Here is a 22,500-nt window from a genome sequence, read left to right on the forward strand (position 1 = left end):
GAAGAGTAAGATCTTTTTTATTCAACACCCTTGTGTAGTTATATGTAACATAGTAACAGTGTACCCGTGTTAGTTCAGAAAACCGAAACTAAATACAGCAAGAGGGATGTAGCAAATGTAGCAGAGACAGATGTTTTACAAATTTTAAAGCTATCAGTGACATGAGCGCCTTTATGCTCTTGTAGCAAATTTCCACGTGGGCCTTATTATAACATGAGTTTTGCTTTTCTGATGCAAGTAAATCAATGTTCTAACAGGTTGAGCTCCTTCCCTCCCAACTTCATTTCATTTTTCTTTCCTAAACTCCGGTCTTCTGAGCTGACAAACCAATGCATTAACCCAATGAACCAGACAGGATGTCTGCTTGTTTTTAAACTTTGAAAAATCGTTTATTTTCAGAAGCCCAACGTTAGTGAAAAACATACCCACCAGCTTAGGCTATGGAGCAGCTCTTAATGCAAGCTTGCAGGTAAAAAATACGAAATAATTCTTTCTTGTACACACTGATTATCTTCTTATGTGTGATGTATTTTATTTCTGCTTATACATTGGTATAGAATTACCTGGTATGTTTATGTGGACCTGATGGTCATTCTAAATAACTGGGTTTATCACCCAAGTAAGTTGTATTACCTAGCACTGCAAGTAGTAGTTCTTATTCGTGCTACTTTTGATGTGAAGAAGCAAGAAGGACACCCTGTGGCAAAATCTGGAACATTCAGTTTTGCTGCAAATGTTAGATTGATAGAAGCTTTTGCAAATGCATGTGGATATGCATTAATATTTATCCAAGCTGTCATAAATGATTTCACATCATAGTGTTGGGGAACATGGTGCTCATGGCAAAAACTTTAAAGTTTAATTATAATATATAATTTTTATGCAGAAGAGGCAAATGTCAGGACTTTTTTATTTTGATTTAAGTTCTGGTCATTTTTTAAAGTATAGCAGCTGCCTGCATTATAAAGGAGCCATACATTGTGTGGAAGGGCAAAGGGGTTAAGTGTAATTCAAAGTCAGAAAATGATATAAAACTAGAAAGTGCCATGGATATCAGAACATAATTAATAATGGAAAATAATGAAACCTAAGCAAAAGAAAAGTAAACCAGGAGTAGAAATGCTGTTATTTACAGAATGTGAAAATAATTGGAAATGCACAAAATCCTTCTGACCGCTTCAACAACTACACAAAATGAGCTGTTCTGTGTGTGTGTATTTCTAAATGTTCATACATGTAAGAGTGCTATGTATATGTATGGGCTAATAATTTGGTTTTACTTTTCATTTTGGTAGGCTGCACTGGCAGAGAGCAGTTTACCATTGCTAAGTAACCCAGGACTGATAAATAACGCATCCAGTGGCTTACTGCAGGCAGTCCATGAAGATCTCAATGGTTCGCTGGATCACATTGACAGTAATGGAAATAGCAGTCCAGGCTGCTCTCCTCAGCCTCACATGTAAGTGCAGTCAGCTCTCTTTCAAGAAAAAATGCCTTAGTCTAAGACACAATATTACTCAAAAGAGTTTTGAAGGGTGGTAAGTGAAACATCTGGAGCTATATATTTGAAACTAAACATTTATATTAAAACATTTAAATAGATGAGTCTTCATTTACTTTGTAGTGATTGCTATAAGCTTTTTTTTTTGCCTTTTTTTTTTTTGTAAAACCTCATCAATTTGCTTGCAAGCTCTGAAGTAATGGGAGGCTGATCTCTGTGGTCATTTTCAGAGCCTGGTTTGTAAGGTATAGTCAGAATGTTCACACTGGAATTAGTTGTAATTTTAACTATGACTCTCCGAACCATTTATGAACTGTAGTAGAGATATTGCGCGTTTATACAAACCATAAAATGCAAAGTTTAACTGTTGCCCACAGTTTACATAGAAGCCAGTAAAGTGTAACTTTTTGCCTGTCATATAAATCAGTGTAATTACGTATTCAAGTTTAATTACTGGTGCGTCTGTATTGGCAAGGTTTATATGTTATATTTTATGCAAGACTACGATTCCTATTAATATTTAGCAGCTAACTATATCATTAATTACTCTAAATTCTTTCCCCTACCATCTTTTTAATGGAGCTGAGAGAGTGGAAGTATTAAAAATTGATGTATTGTGGATTTCAGAAATGTGTCTGAAGCTTCAGAAATGCCTGGCCTTAATCAGTGGTGTCAAACATGGCAGTTTCTTGTTTACTAAATAGTAAAACATGTATCTTGGAGGTATTGTTTCCCAGGTTATTTATATAATAATTAGCAGTGTGATATGTAAGTAGACTTTGTTTTCAGTCTACTGTAAGATGATTTTTTAAGTGTATCTAAAATGATGTCTTTTTTTTTAATGTTTTAAAAAGCTGATCTCATTTGCCTTTTTTAATTCCATTTTCTCTTTCACATTTTAAATATTCATTTTAATTGCTAGAGTGGGATATTTTACAGTAAGAGTAATTGAGACCAGACTCCCTTTTTTACTTATGCTCTGATGTGTTAAGAATCCATTTTGATCTGACCTTTTTTAGGAAAAATATTTTACTGATTTTTTTCTTCTTTTGTTTGGCATGTTAATATATCTGTGATCACATAGAAATGTTTATTGTCATGCATTTAATTGTTTTATTGCACATTTATTCTACCTCCCTTTGAAAATAATACACTGTGAACATTCATGTATTTTATCAGGTTCCAAACCATTACTTTTTCAAAATGGAAAAATTTGTCTTTTGGAAATGTCTTTAGATGTATTAAATAATACAAAAGAAGTAATAAAACTTGAAGTAGAAAGAACATGAATATATGCTCTTGAGAGTAACACTACTCTAAAACAAGTAAAGTGAGCAATCAGACAAAAGTTTTTATATCCCATGCTTGATGCTATCAACCATGCAGTGGGTAGCTTGAGGCCTTTTACTTTTAGCAGTTCTCCTGAGTATGCTAATGCTCTCTTCCTGTATAAAATGCCAAGACAATAAAACTTTAAAGAGCAAACAAGAGTTAGATCATGTGTGTTAAAAACAGCTACTTTACAGAAAAGAATGACACTTGCTATTAAAGTTGTTTTGTAAGTGTTAGGCAGATCTGTTTACATATCCTGTGTTCTGTCTGCCATTCTGCTGGATAAACTGTGATATCTGTGCATATGATTATGTAGATATGGCTACATTTATAGCTGTGTTTATAGCTAAAATAGTGCATATTGAAGTAATTCTTGCCTATAACAAAGGCAAATACCTTAAGTTACACCCTAACTCAAGATTGAACCTTCCTCTCTCGTTTTTATGTCATTTGTCAAAATAGGCATTTTCAGAACTTGCTATATTGATTCCTTTGAAACTTGTGAGGACATGTTGCTCAGTTCTTGACAGACTGAAGCAACAATATGGAAATGCCTGAGACACCACTGGAGAAACAATCTATGCACATTCATCCCTTGCAGCAAACTTAGTGCAAGAAGTCTGGGCTTCTGTGAGGCCAAGAGCCATTAGACAAAAGATGCAAGCTAGATGCCCATTCACTTGTGACATTTTTTCCTTTTCTTTGGAGAGAAAAAAGGGAATGAATGCAATCTGCAAGGAAAGACCAGGGTAGGGAGAGGCTTGCATGAGAGGCAGAGGACCAAGGAAGAAGAGACCTCTTCCTTGCCTCCATGACCACATTGGTCAGGGACCCTCATTTTTGTTACATAATAAAATGAGAAAATAGTATAGATAAAGCAAAACAGAAGTAAAACAAGTGAGGAATATGGCAAACAATGAAAACACAATTTAATTTTTGCATTGCAAAACACATAACATAATCTCTTTTTTCTTTTTTTTAACTGAAAAATAGTTAATAAACTAATCAAATAAAAAGGATTTTACTGGCACAAGCACATACATACTTTTAGTCTCCTGAGAAGATTCACCCAGGAAGTGTGGGTTTTTCTCCCTTAGAGAAGGGTTCTTGAGGTCTGATAATTACTACACTCACCTATAAATTTGGAGGCTCTATTTGTTAATCTCCAAGCAGATTAAACCTCCATCTCCTGATTCCCAGGAGGTGGCAGAAGCCACAACAGGAGGTATATGCTGAGCAATGTTGTCTGCCATCTTGTAGGTGACACATGCAGGAACAATGGAGCAAGGTATTAGAGAAAGAGGCAAGAAGTTGTGTGCAATTTAGAGATCAAGGCATTCAATTGGGAAGGTGCAGAGTTTGGATTCTAAACAAGCTTCTAGAGAGAGGCATTTGTTTGGTATTTCAGCAGCAAATGCAAAACGAGTCCCAGTGACAAAGTCAAGCATCTTAGTTGGGCATTTGGTTGTTAAAATTGTACTGACTGTCATTTTATCAGATATGATAAAACCACATGATAGCATAACTGTCTTATTTTGGGATAATGTTTTAGCATGTTTTGTGTGTATGTGCAGAAGTCAGTGTATCTGTGGTTGAGCACTGGGACATTATTAGAGACATTGATTTCTGTTATTGTAGTGCCTGAGCTCCTGGGTGTCAGAAAGTGGGGAAATTGTTTCAGTTCTTGGATATGAACCTAGTACTTCACATCTGGTTTTGAAGAGACACAGTAGTAAGAGTAGCTAGAGTCATTAATTTACCCATCTGTGACCAGGTATCTTAGCACAGGCAGGCAAATCAACTTACTTAGAAAATAGTCTCTGTTCATTGACTAGAGAAAGACAGCAGGTCTATAACTTCAAGTAACTGTATCACACTTCAACACTTGTTAAGTGCAGTGAGTCCATCCAGTGTATTCGGGGCACTTTAGGACCTCCAAAATTTTGGCCTCAGGTAATGAAATATAATCTGCTCCATTTTTTATGCTTTTGAATACTTAAAAATACCACAGTAAGTTGTAGGTGTTTAACCATGGCCTGGTAGCTGGGATAACGCTTATATTAATAATTACATAAAGCATCTGAAATTTAGTCTGTGTGCCTCCCAGTTTCCTATCTCCATCTGACGAAAGGTGGCAATTCCATAGTCTAGGAAGAAGCATATGAGTAATGGAATCTTAAGTCCTAGATTTTCTTTCTGTATTTCAGCAGTATTAAATCCAAGTTCTGTCTTTGACTGGCCTTCAAATCTGATTCCTGGTGTGTAGGCTCTGAGTGCTTCCTTGACATAAATCTTCACTGAGAAAATATGTTATTTATTGTGGGCATATGTGTTCTGTTCAAAATTTAAATTTCTTCTAAGATCAGTTGTCAACAATCAATATCAGGCAATTGTATTTTAAGTCAATACTTAAGACTGTTTCTTCTTTCATTATTTCAACATGGACTGCTTCTCTGAACTTATTGTGAGTTAGAGCTGATAAGCAACAGGCTTCAAAGCAACAAACAGAACTGAAGATCTTTAATGCACAGAGATTCATTATTTATGTAAATTTAGGTGCTGTTAATCTTCCATAACAATTGTACATGGATGTAACTGTAAGTTCCACAGTACACGCCTTTGGAGTATAAATGCAGAATTCTGAACTAAAGAAAACAAATCCAAACAAGTACAGTTAAAGGTGGGTTGTGGGAAAAAAAGTTTTAGTATTCCTATAGAAACAGCAGCATTGAATGAGGCACGAGGCGATGCTTAGGAACAATAATGACAGTTCATGCATTACTGAAAACAACTTCTTTTTAACCTGTATGTAATAGCCAGCATACTGCTGAAGAGCTTTGGTGGGATTTGAAGGTCAGCTCTTTCAGAAGTAATAAATTTATATTTTTAAATGAACATCAAGATCGTAGTGAAATCAACTTTGTGCTATTACTTTTCCTGTCTCTATTATACATCCAAGAATTCTCACTCTTGGGGATGGCAAATAAGGGATGGAAGTCAAGTTCAGCTATTTTTCTGGTGTTTGTCTCTGCATTCGTACTAGACTGATTACACTTCAATGATTATTGCAACTGGCATAGACACAGGTGTTTTATCACCAGAATATTTAGCACATCACTAGCCCCCATGGTCATGGCAAATGCATCATGCAAAATGCCACTTTGCTTCATTGTATGATCCTGGCAGGGGGATGTAGTCTTACCATAGGAAACAATGGGGCGATTATGCCTTTCTATTAAAACTCACTGCAGCTCATTAAATAAGGAATGGAAGGAGTAAGAAAATGTGATAGGGTAAACAGATATCCCTCTGGTGAGATTTTGAGGAAGGTGCTTGTCATCATGGTTGTCTCCCTGCTCACTCTGTGAGAGTGTAGACTGACAATGCAACTAAACTCATTCCAACCAATTTACCGAAATAATCTAGTTCCTAACAGCAGATCCAGAATCCTGGAGTTAATGCCATTCTGATTTTTAGAATTTTAGTTGTTGACAGCTTTTTTTTAGAAAAGTGAAAACAAGAAATAAGATTTTAGAGTTGCTTCTCAAAAAGTGAGTTCATACATCATCTCCTATACGAGTCTTTATGTTCAGCTATTGTAGTGCTGTAGTACCTAAGACGGGAATTGTTTGAAGCCAAATGTCAAGACGCACATATATTCCATGAACTTTAAAGCTGTTTCTAGAAAATGTTATGGTAGGTTGTAATGAGAAAGGATAACTTTTGTCCAAATGAGCAAGAGTAATAGTCAATCTGAAAAAAAAAATAAAAGGGGAAAAAATCTTATGCAGTGTAGTCCTTCGTCTTCGATTTTGTGTGGAAAAAGTGAGTTCCAAGCATCTATGGTTTCAGTCACCTTTTCTTTTATTCTCCTGTTGTTCCCAACCCTTCTCCTTTACCTTTTCTCAGTCTTGCCCTGACTGGATCATTTCTCTCTGCAGTTCTATCTGCATAATCATCAAACTTGTTATTTTTTTTCAAACTTTTTTATCTTTAAATTTTATTCCCAGAGGCAAATATGATTATTCTGCTCTAAGATCATTTACTTTTGAGGTGCTTCAGTTTGAAAGCATTCCATTGTCAGGTCGTTCCCATATCTGATTATTCCAGTCCCCCACTGTTAAGCTTTCACACCACTTACAGTAGGTTACCTATCATTCCAGTTTTAATCCCTTTCATTCCCTTGTTTCTTTAACTTCATAATGTTATAATGTTCCAATCCCCTGTCTTTCCTTCTTCCTTTTTTTTTTTTGTTATCGTTTCATTGTCCCATTTCATGATCTCTTTGCATTTACCTTGGAGGCTTGTTCTGTTCTAGGGGACTGCTATGATCCAAGTCTCTTGTTCATTGTATAAGACTTGACATAGTGTATAAGAAAATAAACTCGCGAAACACATCAATTAACAGGGATGTAACAAGCATTATTAAATAGGTGAGAAGCATGTAATTGAGCAGATGAATGTGGTAGCAATTGCAGTATTTCTGGGTATCCTTGTTCATCAAAAACGTTTCACCTAATCACATGATATTTTAATGCCTGTATAATTTAATTTCACACATTTTTATTCATAAATCTAACATAAGGATGATAATGGGCAAAGAGACTTTGTGACAACAATTGACTTTTATTTTTATACGAAAAGAGGAACAGTTAGGAAGTGGGACCTTAAAGGTTATACCTTTTGTCTGAGCATATTCCCACTGAAAGAAGTTCTATTGTGAGAATTTGCAGTGAAATAATTTTGGCTTTTGTACAGAGCCATTTACCTGTGGACACTAACGGAAAAATTAGCAATGATGTTTTGATTGATAATATTTTTCATCATTCCCATTGAAACAACTTTTCACTTGTATGTTTTCCTAAATCTTTATGTTCTCCTTTTTAAAATTTTATTTTACATTATTTTACTTTTTAGTCCATTTATCCTCTATGTTTTCTTCTGTTCATCAATTTACTTATTTTCCAGCATTGATGGTCCAGTTCTTTATCATTTCGTCTCTAGCTTCTTAAATGTTACACGTCTTACTTTTGATCAGAAGTTGCTATTTCTTTTTAACATTATTCCAGCCCCAGTTGTTGCACTTCTAGAGTACATTCCCAATGTTCTTAACAAAAAGATCACTCCAGAGATACAGTGCTTTCAGCTGAAAAGAGTCAGATCCCCATAGCATGGCTTATAGAAGTTGCTAGGCTCCTGTGGGACTTCACAGAATCTTTTTGGAAGCTGTCTTGCTGAAAACTTTGTGGTGCTGCTATCATGAATTCTCAGTCTATGGACGAGATACTTCTGCTTTTCACATAAAAGGTCTGTATAAGAAAAGGCAGCATCCTAAGTGTTGTTGCAGATGTTAAAAATTTGTTCGATATTGCACCACTAAATTTCTCTACAAACTCCTAAAATTAGTTCATAAGAGAGTCCTGTCTTTGCACAAGGCGAAAGCTGAAATGACAGTGCTGTTAAAGTGTATTTCTGCACAGACGGTAACAAATTTAATCCACTATTGATGATTGTATTTGTTTTTTAAGTAACTGTGATATTATAAGCCAAAATTTTTGAAAGTGGACTCTCTAAATACTATTTCCTAAATACATGTGTCCAAAATGTGTCTTTAAATTTACTTATCACATAAAAATTCAAATAAAAACATACAATTATATCCAACTGATAACATTTATACCAGTACTTTAAATTATGATCCATGAATCCAGGCATTCCTTGAAAAATGTAAGACCTTATGCTGAGAAAGTATTATTTGACTATTGCTTAATCTTTAGAATTAATAGAACACTAGAGACTTTACACATTTTAAAAGACTAAAAAATCCAATTCAGGGTTTGTTTTTTTTTTAAGACTTTATTGAAAGACTTCATCTTGTGTGAAACCCCCCGTGTGGGTCACAGTAAAATTAGTAAATCTCAAGATGGCTAAAGACAAGGTTATACCAGGTAAAGTCCATATGCAAAAGCAAAGTTCCCAGTCTTCTGGTGAAGTGCAGTTGTGTCTTAAAAAAGCCTTTGAGTTACATCAGTGCTGGGAATGCACATGTGTGATACAACCATGATGTAATTTCTGTTAGGGTTCAAACTGCAAGTATTCTGGTGGTTTTCTCCAAATAAGCAGCAACATTGAAAGTGTATTTTAAATGAGCTGAATGTATCCAGTAGTCTCCCTCCTATCCCAAGATTTTACCAAGTTCATTGTTCCACTGTTGAAGCAATGCTAAGGATTTAATGATGTTGCAGAATCTTTGTATGATTGTGACCGCTCCACTGATGCTTTTTGAAGACTTTATTAAGCTTCTGATTGAGATGGATAAGGGGATATGTTTATTTGATGCTGTATTATGCTATGAAAGTAGTAGTCTGGATAATTAGGGACTTCCCCCAAAATTGATTTTTATTTCTCTTCATGTTTTTCCTCCTTCTCTTCATTCCTTGCAAATTTGGCATTATCAGACGTTGTAGCTGAAAAAAATTACCTCAGAGGTTTTATCTCCTCTTCCTCTAAGAACACAGGAGATAAGAGTCATGTTGTAGGCAACCATTTATTACAATTCCTCTCCTAAAACTATCATAGTCCATCTCAAATTTGAAAGACATTTTGAAACTTCATTTCTTTGATGATTATAAGCCATATTCCAATTTCCAGATTAAATATATTCCAATTTAGTTTGACTGATATGTGTTTTAGTTTACAGAGTCTTTTTTACTCTTCCTCATGTTTCACAAATGTATTCTAGAGAGCACAGTGTGAGCTTTGAATCTTTATTTTGTAGACCAAACAGACTGTTTCTGATAGAGCAGATTGTCCATTTTCTTCATGTGTCTACAAGCCATTCCATAAAAAGACTCAGTTTGGATTTGGTTATGGTGGGTAGGTATTAACAGCTTTTTTGAGGAATTCCAGATGTGCTTGTATGTGATGTGTTCCTTCTTTGTCTCTGTTCCTGTGGGGGAAAAGTGTATTTCAGCTATATTCAGCTAAACTGTTATGGTTTCTTTTAATATACACTATTATGGATGGATTGGGGGCCCTGTTGTGGGAAGTGCTGTGCAAAGGCAAAACAAAAAGGGTTGTAAAAGCCCTGCCCCAAACTCTTACAGTAGTAATTAAATTGCTTGGGTTTTGAGAAGGACCTTCAGATGCAGTTTGAATAGAAGGTGTATATTACTTACACTTCTGTCCCCCTGTAGATCAGCATCACATCATTTAGAGAAAGGTTTGACATAAAGCCAGCTGCTGTTGACTGTGCTATAGGTACAAAAAGCCCAGAGGCAAACCATGCCTGGTGGCAGTGACATATGATGAGATGAGCACCCATCAAGTAGTTTTCTGGTTTTCTGTAACTACCATACCCTCTAATTCATTGCATTGTGAGAGAAATAATAATGCATTGGAGCTACCGGAAGTACATTTTAAACCATAGATATATTTATTTTGTAGCTAGGTGTATATATAGGTGTATTAATGACAGTTGTATTGGACTGTATCTATTTCGTTCACCAGGAATACCCTGCCCTGTGAAGCTGAAGTCTGTGTTAAGCACAGGCCAGAGTATGTGGTAAAGAGGCAGGATATGTTAATCTGGGCTCTGTGATATCTCAGATATTTCCTAATCAGCTCAGTCTGCAGGCAGACTGTATTTGTGTTTTCTTGCAGAAATGATACAGATATAGCATATTCATCCAGCATGTTGCTCTCCACATCTAAATGGTAGATCTGCAATAGTATAAAAGTGGGAGACATTATATTCATATGTTAATATGAATATTCATATCTGAACAGTTTGGTGAAATGTTCTGAAAAATGTTAGAATGACTTGATGCAGTCTTTCTTAATACTAGAGGCTGATGACAAATATGTGCTGACAAAGGTATGTGGCTGTTGAGAGCATGCTTAACAGGAATGTTACAAGCTCTGTCTTCCACACAGTTCTTCTACTTAGTCTTTTCTGAAGACTGGGGAAAGACTAAAAACACTAGTTTTATTGAGAAGAGAGGAACTAGGTGGGAAATGATGACAGCTGTTAGAACACGGTTCAGAGAAGATGGGAAAGAACTTGTCCATTGGGAATGGGATAAGAAATAATTGACTGGTATTTTGGCAAGAACAGTTAGGATAGACACCAGGAAAAAACACCTTTCAGAATTTAGGATAATAAAGTGCTGATAATGTGTACCAGCACAGAAAGTCTTTGTAACCACTGGTACTGGAAGCTTCTAAGAATAAATTCAAGTAGTCAAAAGTGATTTAACTATAAATGGTCCTACTTTGGGGCAGGGGAAGTCAATTAAGAGACTTTATGATCTCTTGAAGTTCCTTCTAACCCTGTTTCCTTTTATCTGTATCATAAATCTTGAAAAAGTAGGGGCTTTTTCATGTATGCCACGTTTTACAAAGGTAGCTGAATTGTCCATATCCATTTATTTTGTAATTTGGAACAGCATCATTGCAAAATTCTTTTAAGTACTCTTATTTTTATGATCAAATTGAAAGTTGGCCTCACAGAGCCAACATAGTGAGCATGAAATTCAGTTAATATGAGAAATGTCAGCAAGGGTAGTGCAGAAAGTCCTTAACAGGCCAGTTTGACCCAATTGTCTGTGGTGTCTGGTTCTACTTGTTAAATACTATCATCAGCAAAAAAATCCACAACTGAAGAGCTGGCCTTTCTCCAGGCTTATTCTAGTAGACTAAGCTAGGCCAGCGGTCTTGGGAATCCAGAGAGATCCCAGCTGACTGGAAGCTGGTGAATGTTGTCCCAGTTTCCAAGAAAGGCAAGAAGGAGGACCCTGGAAACTGCAGGCCTGTAGGTCTCAATTCAGTGTCTGGCAAAATCACGGAAGACCTTATTCTGGGAAGAATTGAGAAAAAATAAAAAAGAGAAGGACAACACAGTCATTGGTCAGAGTCAGGACAGCCAGCACAGCTTCATGAGTGAGAAGGTCTGGTTGTCAAACCTGATTTCCTTCTATGACAAGATAACCCACCTATTTGATCTAGGAAGGCCAGTAAATGTGATCTTTTTGGTCTTCAGTAAAGTTTTTAACACTGTCTCTCACAGGATCCTTCTGGACAAAGTGTCCAGCACTCAGCTGGATAAACACTTTATGTGTTGGGTGAGCATCTGAAAGACAGAAAGGGTTACAGGGAAAGGAGTGACATCAGACTAGTGACATGTCACTAGTGGAGTTCCTCAGGGCTCCGTCCTTGCCCCTGTGCTCTTCAAAATCCTTATGAATTACATGAATTCGGGACTGGAAGGGTACTAAGTGAGTTTGCAATGACTCTTAACTTGGAGGAGCTGTCAACTCTCCTGAGGGAGTTGTTCCATATGATTTATCTGATCAGCTCTATGTTTCCCAAGAGTTTTATTGATGTAAAAGTTTAAAACAGAAATAGAAAAACAATTTTATATAGCATGTATTTATATTAAAATATACAAATCCTACATATAGCAGAGTCCAATTTCTCCCTCAGCTTTTCCAGGATCATTGAATAGCTTTCCAGATTTTGCATAGAGAATATTTATTGGTTCTAACCCACAAATAACACTGAGGTACTTAATTGCTGCTGCTAAGTTTCTGTGTAACTGGTACAATTTTTAAAACTTCCCAGCCATTAGTCACTACAGAGCAGGCCAGATCCACAACCTCCTGTCTTGAACTTTGTTGTTTCTGGGCTTGCTATTTTTTATGGTTCTTCAATAACCCCAAAAATATTCACACTGAAATTTCTAGTACTTTGTCGTTTTGCTTTGAAATTTTGCCTTAAAAACTTCTGTGCTCTTTCTCCCTAATACTTTTCTTTGTTTAGCATGTTAACTTTAGACGTTTGAACTAGATGCAGTTGACAGGTTGAAAGACTTTAGAGGCCTGTGCCCTAAGCTAATTTCTAGTCAAGTTTTTACTTTCTTGTGGTTCTATCACAGGGAAAATACATTTATTTAGACACCAAAGGGAGCAAGCAAATGTCAAGGATGGGAATTTTAGTAAGAGTTGCTAGAATCAGAAAATCTGTGTTAATGTTATCTTCTTAGACAGAACTTGATTCTTAAAAAATTTGATCCTGTAAGAAGGGCTAATTGTAGGTGAGCTTTAAGCTTCATTTGATATTTAAAGGAAGTGCATTCTTAATATGCCATTTTTTCAGAAAGATGTCTTTATCTGTGTTCAAAATTTAATATATTAGTGCAAATGGGGTATTCATATTTATAGTCTTTGCCTTTTCTTTCCAAGTCTAAAAATAATACTAATAATAATTTTAAAAGAGAACCCCAAACAATAGACAAAACACCAAGACCTGCTCAATTTAATTATAAGTTTCATAAGATAAAAAAATCCTCTGTATGTTTTCACTGCCCGTTTTTAATCAATGAAATAATTTACTTTGTTAAAGGAAAATGACATTGTCAAATGTTAAATCGGTCAATTTATACTCTAAAAGTTTTTCTATACAATGCTAATTTTTTTGTAGTAAGCTAAAAGAAAGAACAGAACATGTTTGATTGTTGAGGATATTTTAAAATTATTTTCAACATTTTTTCCACTCAGACTCCTTATTATAAAGTTGAAATTCTTCAAAAACTTGTTTTGCATATTTTCCTTTTAATTTTGGTATGCCACCAATGGCCATTTTCAAACTTTCCTTCAAAAAGAAACTTTGTGTTTTAACTGTTCCTAATTTCAAGAGAATCAGTTGATAACTGTATGTGCTTGGGCTGGCCCAAATGGATAGGTCAGGGAGCACCAAGCACGAACTCCAACCTCTTCAGGATCAAATGTTTTTGTATATTTGTAGATAAGAAGATAAGTCATCCCTGAGTTGGGAAGTACATATGCTATAGAAAGGAAAAACGAGAGGTTTGCTCCTAATGTCCATGAATTAATGGCTAGCTGACTTCTGCAGTGTGAAGGTCAATATGTGTTAAAACATTTTTCCTTTAGATTAATGATAGATGGCATCTTGGAATTACTGAATACTTAATATTTTTAATAGGATTTAAATATATAATAATTTTGAAAATCAGAGCACATTAACTGTCTAACATACTGAGGATTTTAGAAACTTCTCTTTTGCAGTTGCATTATGCCCTTTTATTTTTATAATAAATTAGTAGTGTGATAACTATAAGGATAAAATTATTATAAATCTGCCATAATAAATTAAATAAATATTAAACCGTTAAGTTTAAGGCAAAGGTGAATGTGTCCTTTTTTCCATGTTTCCATATTTTTAGTACCTCACTATTACTCATATCTCCAAGCCTCTACTCTTACGTTGATTTCAGAGGCAGCTAAATTAAATTGATTCAAAGTTTTCTCCCACAGCTATGTTTTCCATGCCATAGGTCACTTATGTTGTTCTTTCCTGGATTCTTCTGTATGGTTTTTGGGATGAGTGAGTAATAGCTAAAGGGTAGTCAGGTACATTGATTATAGAAGTTGAAGTGAGGGCCTACTTACAAATACATAAATATTTTTTATATAGCTATTGTCATTATTCTCTCCTAGTTAGTCTAACATACTGGGTTTGATTCCTTAAGCAGAAGCACCATTGAAAGATTCATAATATATTTCCCAAGTAGTTATAGTAGATGGACGTATATGAGTAGTTTATTTTCTTTCTTTTGTTTGTCAGCAGTAAATTGATTTTGCCATGAATTGTCAGGTTTGGGGATTTTTCACAGTTAACTTCACATATAACTAATATATATATGATGTTGTTATCTCTGTTTAAATCTTCAAGGCTATTCATAATTCTTTTCAAAATAGAAATCAAATGTAGGATACTTGAGACTTGTTGCTAAACTACCTCTTTGTTGTGATATAATCTTTTGTTCTTCATTGAATTACTTTTATTACTGACAAATCTTTGTGTCTACTTTTAGTATGAGTTGGGTTTTTGGAAGTTTCTCACGGGAATTTGCGAATTTAAATACACCCATCTTCTCCCCTTGTTTACTGCAGCATTATTCTTGGAAGGCTCATAGAGCAAGTAAAATTACTGGTCTTACATATACTTGTTATTCCACCTCGTTCATCTGGTAGAAAAATATGTGTTTCACATTTGGTTATTCCCCCTTCTCCCCAAGCGTTCTGCCCAAGATGCATTACATATTTTACTTACATCTTCTGTGAATAAACTTCAGAAGCGAAATCATGGCCTTAATGAAGTCAAGGGGAATTTTCCCATTGACTTAAATGAGATCTGGAGTTCATCCAAGGAAACTCTTTGTCTTTATGTCTTTGGCTTTCCCTCATTTCTTATTCTGCTTTCAGTTACTCCAAATCATTCCTAATCTTCTTCTGATATTTCTTGTAACTTCTTACAGTCCCATTTCTCAATTTCAGTTTCTCAAAATATTTTTATCTTTGTTTTCCCTTTTGGTTTTCTTTTTTCTAAATAAGACAAGGAGCTCTCCCAGATCTGAAATGTTTTTATTTGGTCTTTGAAACTTCTTACAGTCTTACTACTCTATAACATTAACAAAATCACTAATGTTGAAATCCAGAACAGTTTTATCCATGCACATACAAGCAAGAAATATTTCCTCATTTATTCCCTCTATTTATGTCAAGACTAATTGGATATGCCCTGTTAACCAATAAGTTAGTAAGCTTTTTTTAAAGGCTTGTGTTTTATTTTTCCTGCTAATATAAGTGTAATGTCTTAATATTTTCTGCTATCTATATTCCCCTAAACCCCAAAAGGTATAGATAAAATCACCCTTTTTTTTCTTTTTTTTCTTTTTTTTCTTTTTTTTTTCTTTTTCCTTTTTCTTCATTAAAGGGCCCTCTTAGTACTTCCTTTCCAGACACCCTATGTAGCTTGTGGCATATTCTTCTCTTTAAGATAGCACTATATTTTCTCTTAGTTCAGATTTGTAGGTAATAATGAGTATCTTCATGCTGTTCCGTTCCCCTCTGATATTAGACATACATAGGCACTCATATACAGAGTAGCTTTCCTCTGCTATTTTCGTGCTAGATCTTCACATCCAGTTATTACTTGTTCTTGACTTTTACTCTAGTCTTACATTTGCAATACCTGGGTATTCTCTGATTTCTCCTGGAATGCTGAATATGCTGGGACCCATCCTGTTTACATCTTAGAGGATGCAGGATGGATGTCTTTCTCATTAGGTTTGCACATGGTATCAAATTAGGGGAACAGTCAATATGCATAAGGGTAAGATGGCCATTCAGAGGACCTGTATGGGCTGAAGGACTTGGCCGAGAGAAGCTTTTTGAAATGCCATGCCTTGCACCGAGGAAGGAAAATCCCCATCTGAATCCAGTTTTGGCACCTCAAATTTAAGAATTACAGCAGTTAACTGGGGCGAGTTCAGCAAAAGTCTGCACACATGGTCAGAAGAAGAAGCAGTTGCCTTCTGGGGAGAGTCAGAGAGAGCTGAACTAGATCAGCCTGGAGAAGAGGGGGCTTTGAGGAGACCTGACTCTCAGTACCTGTAGGAAGATAAGCAAGAAGATGGAAGCAGACTCTTTATTTTGGTGATAGAATGAGAGACAGAGGGCATAAGTTAAAATGAATGTTTCAGAGTGGACATAAAGAAATATGGATATATGTCCTCTTTCTTCATGAGGACAGTGAGGCAGTGGATGGGGCTGTTGACAAGCAAGTTGTATAGTCCATATCCTCTAAGGTTTTCCAAACCTGACCAGATAAAATTCCAAGCCATCTGTTGTGACCGTCTAGCTGTGCCTTCTTTAGGCAGTGGGTTCACCTAGAGGTACTCTGGAGCCCTTAAACTGCATTATCCAGTGATCCTAGTGTGAGTTTTCTTTAAAACAACCACTGAGAAAGTGGGCAGAAGCAACGTGGCAATTTTAGCAATGAGGTGTAAGGAGAAAGATGCTCTGGGTTTTGTTTCACAGATACTAGTGAAGTCTTACCAGGTGCTCACAGAAGGGATGGATTTTAGATGCAACAATAACTGAGTTTACATCTTTTTTAATTTTTTAAAAAAAGAAAAGTTGTGCTTGCAAGACCAGTTTTATGCAATCAGTAATTATGCAGTTTGTGATTATTATTTTTCTTTACCCGTGCTCCAAGGGACTTACCTCCCTTTTATTCTAGTGTAGTTGATGGGAGGGCATGAAGAGCAGTAGCTGCTTCTACACTGACTGCGGAAATTTTATCAACAGATACTATAAATAGGAAAGTCTAGTTTAGAGGTTGTAAAAGCAATAATTGACTTACACAAATTCATTCATTCTTGCACCTACCTTGCTTGATGTGCCAGAGGCACTTTGTGACTATTGATCATTAATTCCATCTTATGCCATCTCCTCTAGCAATGAACTAAAGACAAACTTTAGTGGCCTAATTAACTATTCCTGTGAACTTTTATCTCTTGTCAGCATCTGCAGCAGGGCCTGCCAGCTAGGACTGTTTGTTGTCTCTGTTTTCCATTGCCAAGTCAATGCATCTCCCAACTCCACCATGGTAGACTTGAAATCCTTGGTGATGGATAAAATGATAAATATCAAAATATGTATATTTCAAAGGTATATTTAGAGCTTCAGTGTTGCATTTCAGAAAATAAAAGGATGTTACTTCCATTTTTTTTTCAAAATGGCTCTTGAGGGCCCAGGGTACAAGGGTGTTAATTTGAAAGTGGAAGGTTGATAAAGCATATCCATAAACACCCCCAGTGAAGAGCAGTGCTTCTATAGGATTAGAATTATATTTCTGATCTTCTTCCACCAGGATATTGTAGCTTCACTCTCTCCTTAGTGAAATGAGGTAGCACACCCTCAACTTCCCGTGGAGGGTATGTGACAACAGGACCTTCCTCCCTTTCTTGTTTAAAGCCAGAGATTTGCATATAGGCATTATTTTATCTAGAAATAATGCCACTTCTTCATCATTTCAGTATATGTGATAAATACATGTGGGAAGTGTTCTTCAAGGAGGAATAATAATGGATTCTGTGACAGTTGTAGCATATTTAATTACTCGTCTAATACTTTCTTCCTTTCTCAATATTTGGATTAGTATCTCCCTATGTGTCTCTACATATTCACATCAATAAACAGTTCACTTCTACTTAGAAAAAATAATAAACTGTTTATAATAGGATAAAATTGTAGAAAGACAGAGTAAGAATTAGATAACATGAAAATATTATAGAATTTGAGGATTTGTCCCCATTTTTCTAGAAAGTATAAATATAAAAATTTTAAATCTGAAATAGTGGAATGGAAAAGAAAGCTTTTCTTTCAATATTGCCATGGGATATCCTACAGATCTATAGCTATATTGGCAAGATAGGTCTTCCTAAAGATATAGTAGGAATTAGGAGAGAGACAGCAAAGAAGTTGTACATAATATATTTCATCATGTTAAACTTGGAAAATGCTTAATACAAAGAAGTCTTTAGAAAGCAAAAATGCTTCAGATAAAAATAAATATTTTAAACCTTTTTCACATATGAAAATATGAAACCATACACAAATTATTAGATTGGCCACAGAATTATTTGAGCATAGTAACTCACCTTGTTGGCTTGGACACATATTTTCAAATTTCTACAGTTTGAAGAATTCTCCCAACATTTACTGGAACACTTTGTATAGCTGAATAAAAATTGCACTTGTAGTGCAGGGTGCCCACTACATAAAGAATTGAGGGCAACTGTTGGTAATAAGCAAAAACAGAAATAAAAAATGCAAGTGTCTGATATTAAAAGTTACACTGGAAATGTGAAGTTCTGTAAAAGCATTCTGTTTCTTTCTTTTCATTACTGAAGCACAGTAATTGTGAATAGTGATAGTGAACAGATAGTACAGTTGAAGGAATATCTGCAGACTAACCAATTGGTTTTGAAGATGTAATGTTTGTGGGCTTAAGGCTGTCTACAGAATTGTGAGGAAGAATGGATCAAATGGAACATCAGCTGGTTTGGGAAATAGTTAAAGTTGCTTGAGAGCTACCCAATTATTTAGTTTATTTTTTTTAACTCTTAAGGAACTCTATTTGTTTAATGGACAAACATAAACTCAAAGAAAATCAATGTAGTTTGCCACGACACATATGGCTTAGAAATTTTTCAGTCCCAAAGATTCCCCTGGGAAAATTTTCTTCATCTAAGTTTTAGAAAATTCATCGTCTTTATACACTTCTATATGAAGTCACTTGGAAAGCTAGTGAGTCAATAGTATCAAAATTAAAGTCTCACACAAAATAAGCTTGGGAGGGACTTCAAGACATGATGTAATTTATTGCCCTTTGTGCCATTGAATACCAAAGTAAAAAACTCCCTAGTGTTACTAGGTGCCTAAGTCTCCATAGCAATACAAAATACTTTCAGCTGCAACCCAGCAAAAAGATTATCCTTTCATGATTTTAGACTGATTATTGCAACCCCTGAGTGGAATAAAAAGGCACCAAAAGAGCTTAAAAGAATTACATGACTTGTTGCAAATCATATTCTGGGCTACAAAGCTCACAGTAAGCACATTGACCTAGGCAGCTTCTCTCTCTCAACATCTACCACCACTTCAATACAAAGCCAAAAGCAAAGTATTTTCCCTGCCAGTCATTACATTGATTTAACTGCCTAAATCTCTCTGTCATGATGTCCCACAGCACTTTTTCTTAAATTATTTTAGCAGAACATTAAAGATTTTTGGTGGATATGGGCAACAATATTTAGACGACCCAGATCTGAACTGTGGAATTTGTTCACTGGGAATCCTAGAGGGGTTGAGTCCTGGAATTTTCCTGGCAGCTTTCAGAATTAATCACTGGACTTCTTGTCTTTTTTTTTTTCTTTTTCACATACACAAATGAAAAACGAACTAATGAACTAATTCTTTTTTTTTTTCCCCCTTCTATAGAATTGCATGAAAGATATACAGGGCAACTTAAATTCTTAAATCTCTTGTTTGGAAGAAGAAAAGGATTACTGTAGTAACACAATGCTGGTGGTTATAAAAGGCATTGTCTGCCTTTATATGTTTTCCAAAGAATAATTGAATCTTTTATTCAAAGCTTAGAATGAGTCCTATTTTACTAAAAAAATCTGAAAATTGTTGTAATTATTTATATTTCCTTGTCCTGAATTCCCACTGCAGTTTTGCTTTATTTGGTATCCCCTTATGTTAAAGTTGATGTGAAGTGCATCCACTGTAGAAAATGTGCTATTCATAATTGAGAATATTGTATCAAGTATATTTTCTCCTTGTTGACACCAGCTCAACTCAATTTAATTAAGAAATCATGTACTTGGTTATACGATCTGGTTGTTTTATTGTCAGCAACAGCACACGTTCTGATGTTTAGAAGTTGAATGTAACACTTGTTTTGTTGCTGTTGTCTAGATTTTAGCAGGGTCTTCATAACTGTCATACTAAACACATTTTCCCTAGGTAGGATCAGTTTTATCTTCTGCAAAATTCAGAAGACAAGTTCACCTTGTATCAGATGAGTTATTGCAGACTTTGAGAATTTGGCTTCATCCCTAAATATTTGAAAGTTACTTTACACATTCCTTCCTAGTAGTTATTTATTCTTCGGCTGCCTGTCCTGCTATCTTTCTTTTTCCTCTGAAAACACAAAGCTCTTCTCCAAAAGCCTACAGTCTTCATAAGGCCTTTGTAAGTGTCCAGCAACTGTTACCTGTCTCCTGGCAGTAATTCCAGTTAAATGTTAGAAATGGTGATTTCTTTAAGGATACAGTATGCAGTTGTAATTTGCCAGTTAGTTGCAAGGAGTGGGAGAAAAACCTTCATGTGAAGCTGTAAAACTTGCAGAACAATGAATGAATGTTTGAGGCAGCCACAGAGAAAGAGGAACTTCATATTCTGCAATCTGTGAGCAAAGAAAAAGCAATGTATTGAGATGAGTAGGCAGGTCTGGAAGATATTAGAATCCTTCTTTTGTATTAAAAACATCTCTCACAGAGAGTATTATTTTGAAAGTGCCGGGGTACAGGAAAAGTCTTCTTTATAATTGTAGATCCATCAATTGTAAAGAAGGAAATGAGGATGTTCATTTGTTTATATCTTTACCAAAAAGTTCTTTGTATTAATTTAGCCTATTTTTTGTTGCGGCTGCTGCATTTATCTCCTTGCTTTCTGTTTGTGACCTTGCATTGTCACCCTGAGCTCAGGCAGAGGTGTGTTTTGCCAGCATTTCTTCAAAGGAGACAGGCATTTTGATGTGGACATTTGGACATGGTGTCACACTTGTACTTGCTAAGAGATGTCTCCATCATCCCTTTATTATCCCAAAGAGTTAGCAGGGACTTAACATACTTCTCACAGATGTGTACCTAACTCCAAGGATGATTTAGGAAAGGCCCAAAAAGATGGGGCCCTTCCTCTAGGCCTCCCCCAAAACCTGTTTCAGTGCTTCACTGTCTATACTAATTTTTAACTCTAGCATCTGACCAGTTGCTCTTTCTATAGCCTAAGACCTCCATTTTTCAGTCTTTCATCATGTAACAGGTTTTTTTTCCTAATTCTCTACCAGGGTTTTCTCAAGTTGTTGACATCTATGAAATTAATAACAATGTTCTTCATTCTATCTTCATTGTCATTAATAAAAATTATTGACTAGTTCTGAATATGATTGGTTCATCAAGAAATGATGCTAAACTTTCCCAAAATACAGATTCCAATTATATAGTAGATCAGAAAGTTTTGATCACAAATCCAAAATCACTAAGCTATGGTTTTTAGAATTTAAGTAGCATACATATTAATAAGAAGTCATGGAATACAGAAATATTTATTAAGAATTTATGTTTAAATACTGAGCACTTCACATGGGAATTTGTTCTTAGCACAATACTCCTATTGTGCAACAAAATAGTAGTGCAAAATTTTGCAAATAATCACATTTAAATGTATTTCTGTCTGTATATACACAAATCTTCAAATCTTCTTTTGCCTATGGAAAAGAAAAAGAAAAGCTTTTTGGTTTTCATATGTATCTTGTATAGTTGCTTCCTTAGAACATATATAAAATACATCTCTAACCAAAGTTCATGCTTGAACTTTGCCTTTCAACCTTTGATTTTGAAAAACAAACTCTAGAGTTGAGAGAAATGTTTGTTTCATGAGCCAGTGTGTTATTCCTTGTATTTACTCTTCCAGAAAGAGATACTTGTAAGGGAGTGTTTTCTAAAGCTTAGAAAGCTTTCTTAAGCTTCTGGCAGAGCAGCCTATGAAATTTATTTCTGTGTGGATGTCTGAACTGCTTTAGTCTTTATTTGCTGTTAATCTGTAAGAAAGCATAGTTGAAAAAAATAAAATTTTTTATTCATGATTAGTCCTTTAAAATATTAATCCTTCCACAGATTAGTCATCAAATTAATCTTTGAACTGTCCTTGCAAAAATGTGGTCCTCAATACTAAAAAATTACAGTACAAGAGGAACTAATATCTTAATGTGTAGTGAATTTTTAATGGCTATTTCTTGTTATCCTGTCTGTTTATACAGTGGCTGCACTCCAACCACTGAAGTGCAATAAAGCAACCTGGACACCACCCTTAAAGGAATTGAATGCATTTGAGGAAAAATTCTGTAGTTAGAACTTCTTAAGCACGGAAACAAAAGCATAGCAATGAATCATAGAATGGTTTGGAATGGAAGGGACATTTAAAAATCATGTACTCTGCCCTCCCTGCCAT

General features: G+C 35.3%; 1 protein-coding gene across 12 annotated transcripts in view; it reads left to right on the forward strand.

Moving 5' to 3' along the window:
* FOXP2 (forkhead box P2) overlaps positions 1-22,500 on the forward strand; it is a 405,984-nt gene that overhangs the window by 373,744 nt on the left and 9,740 nt on the right. For all 12 annotated transcript variants that reach the window (XM_077178958.1, XM_077178957.1, XM_077178959.1 and 9 more), the window contains 2 exons: positions 400-469; positions 1,296-1,459. In XM_077178958.1, the coding sequence (XP_077035073.1) occupies positions 400-469; positions 1,296-1,459 (234 nt within the window). The remainder of the gene's footprint in view (positions 1-399; positions 470-1,295; positions 1,460-22,500) is intronic.

The sequence above is a fragment of the Agelaius phoeniceus genome, chromosome 5, assembly GCF_051311805.1.
Source record: "Agelaius phoeniceus isolate bAgePho1 chromosome 5, bAgePho1.hap1, whole genome shotgun sequence".
Lineage (NCBI taxonomy): Eukaryota > Metazoa > Chordata > Aves > Passeriformes > Icteridae > Agelaius > Agelaius phoeniceus.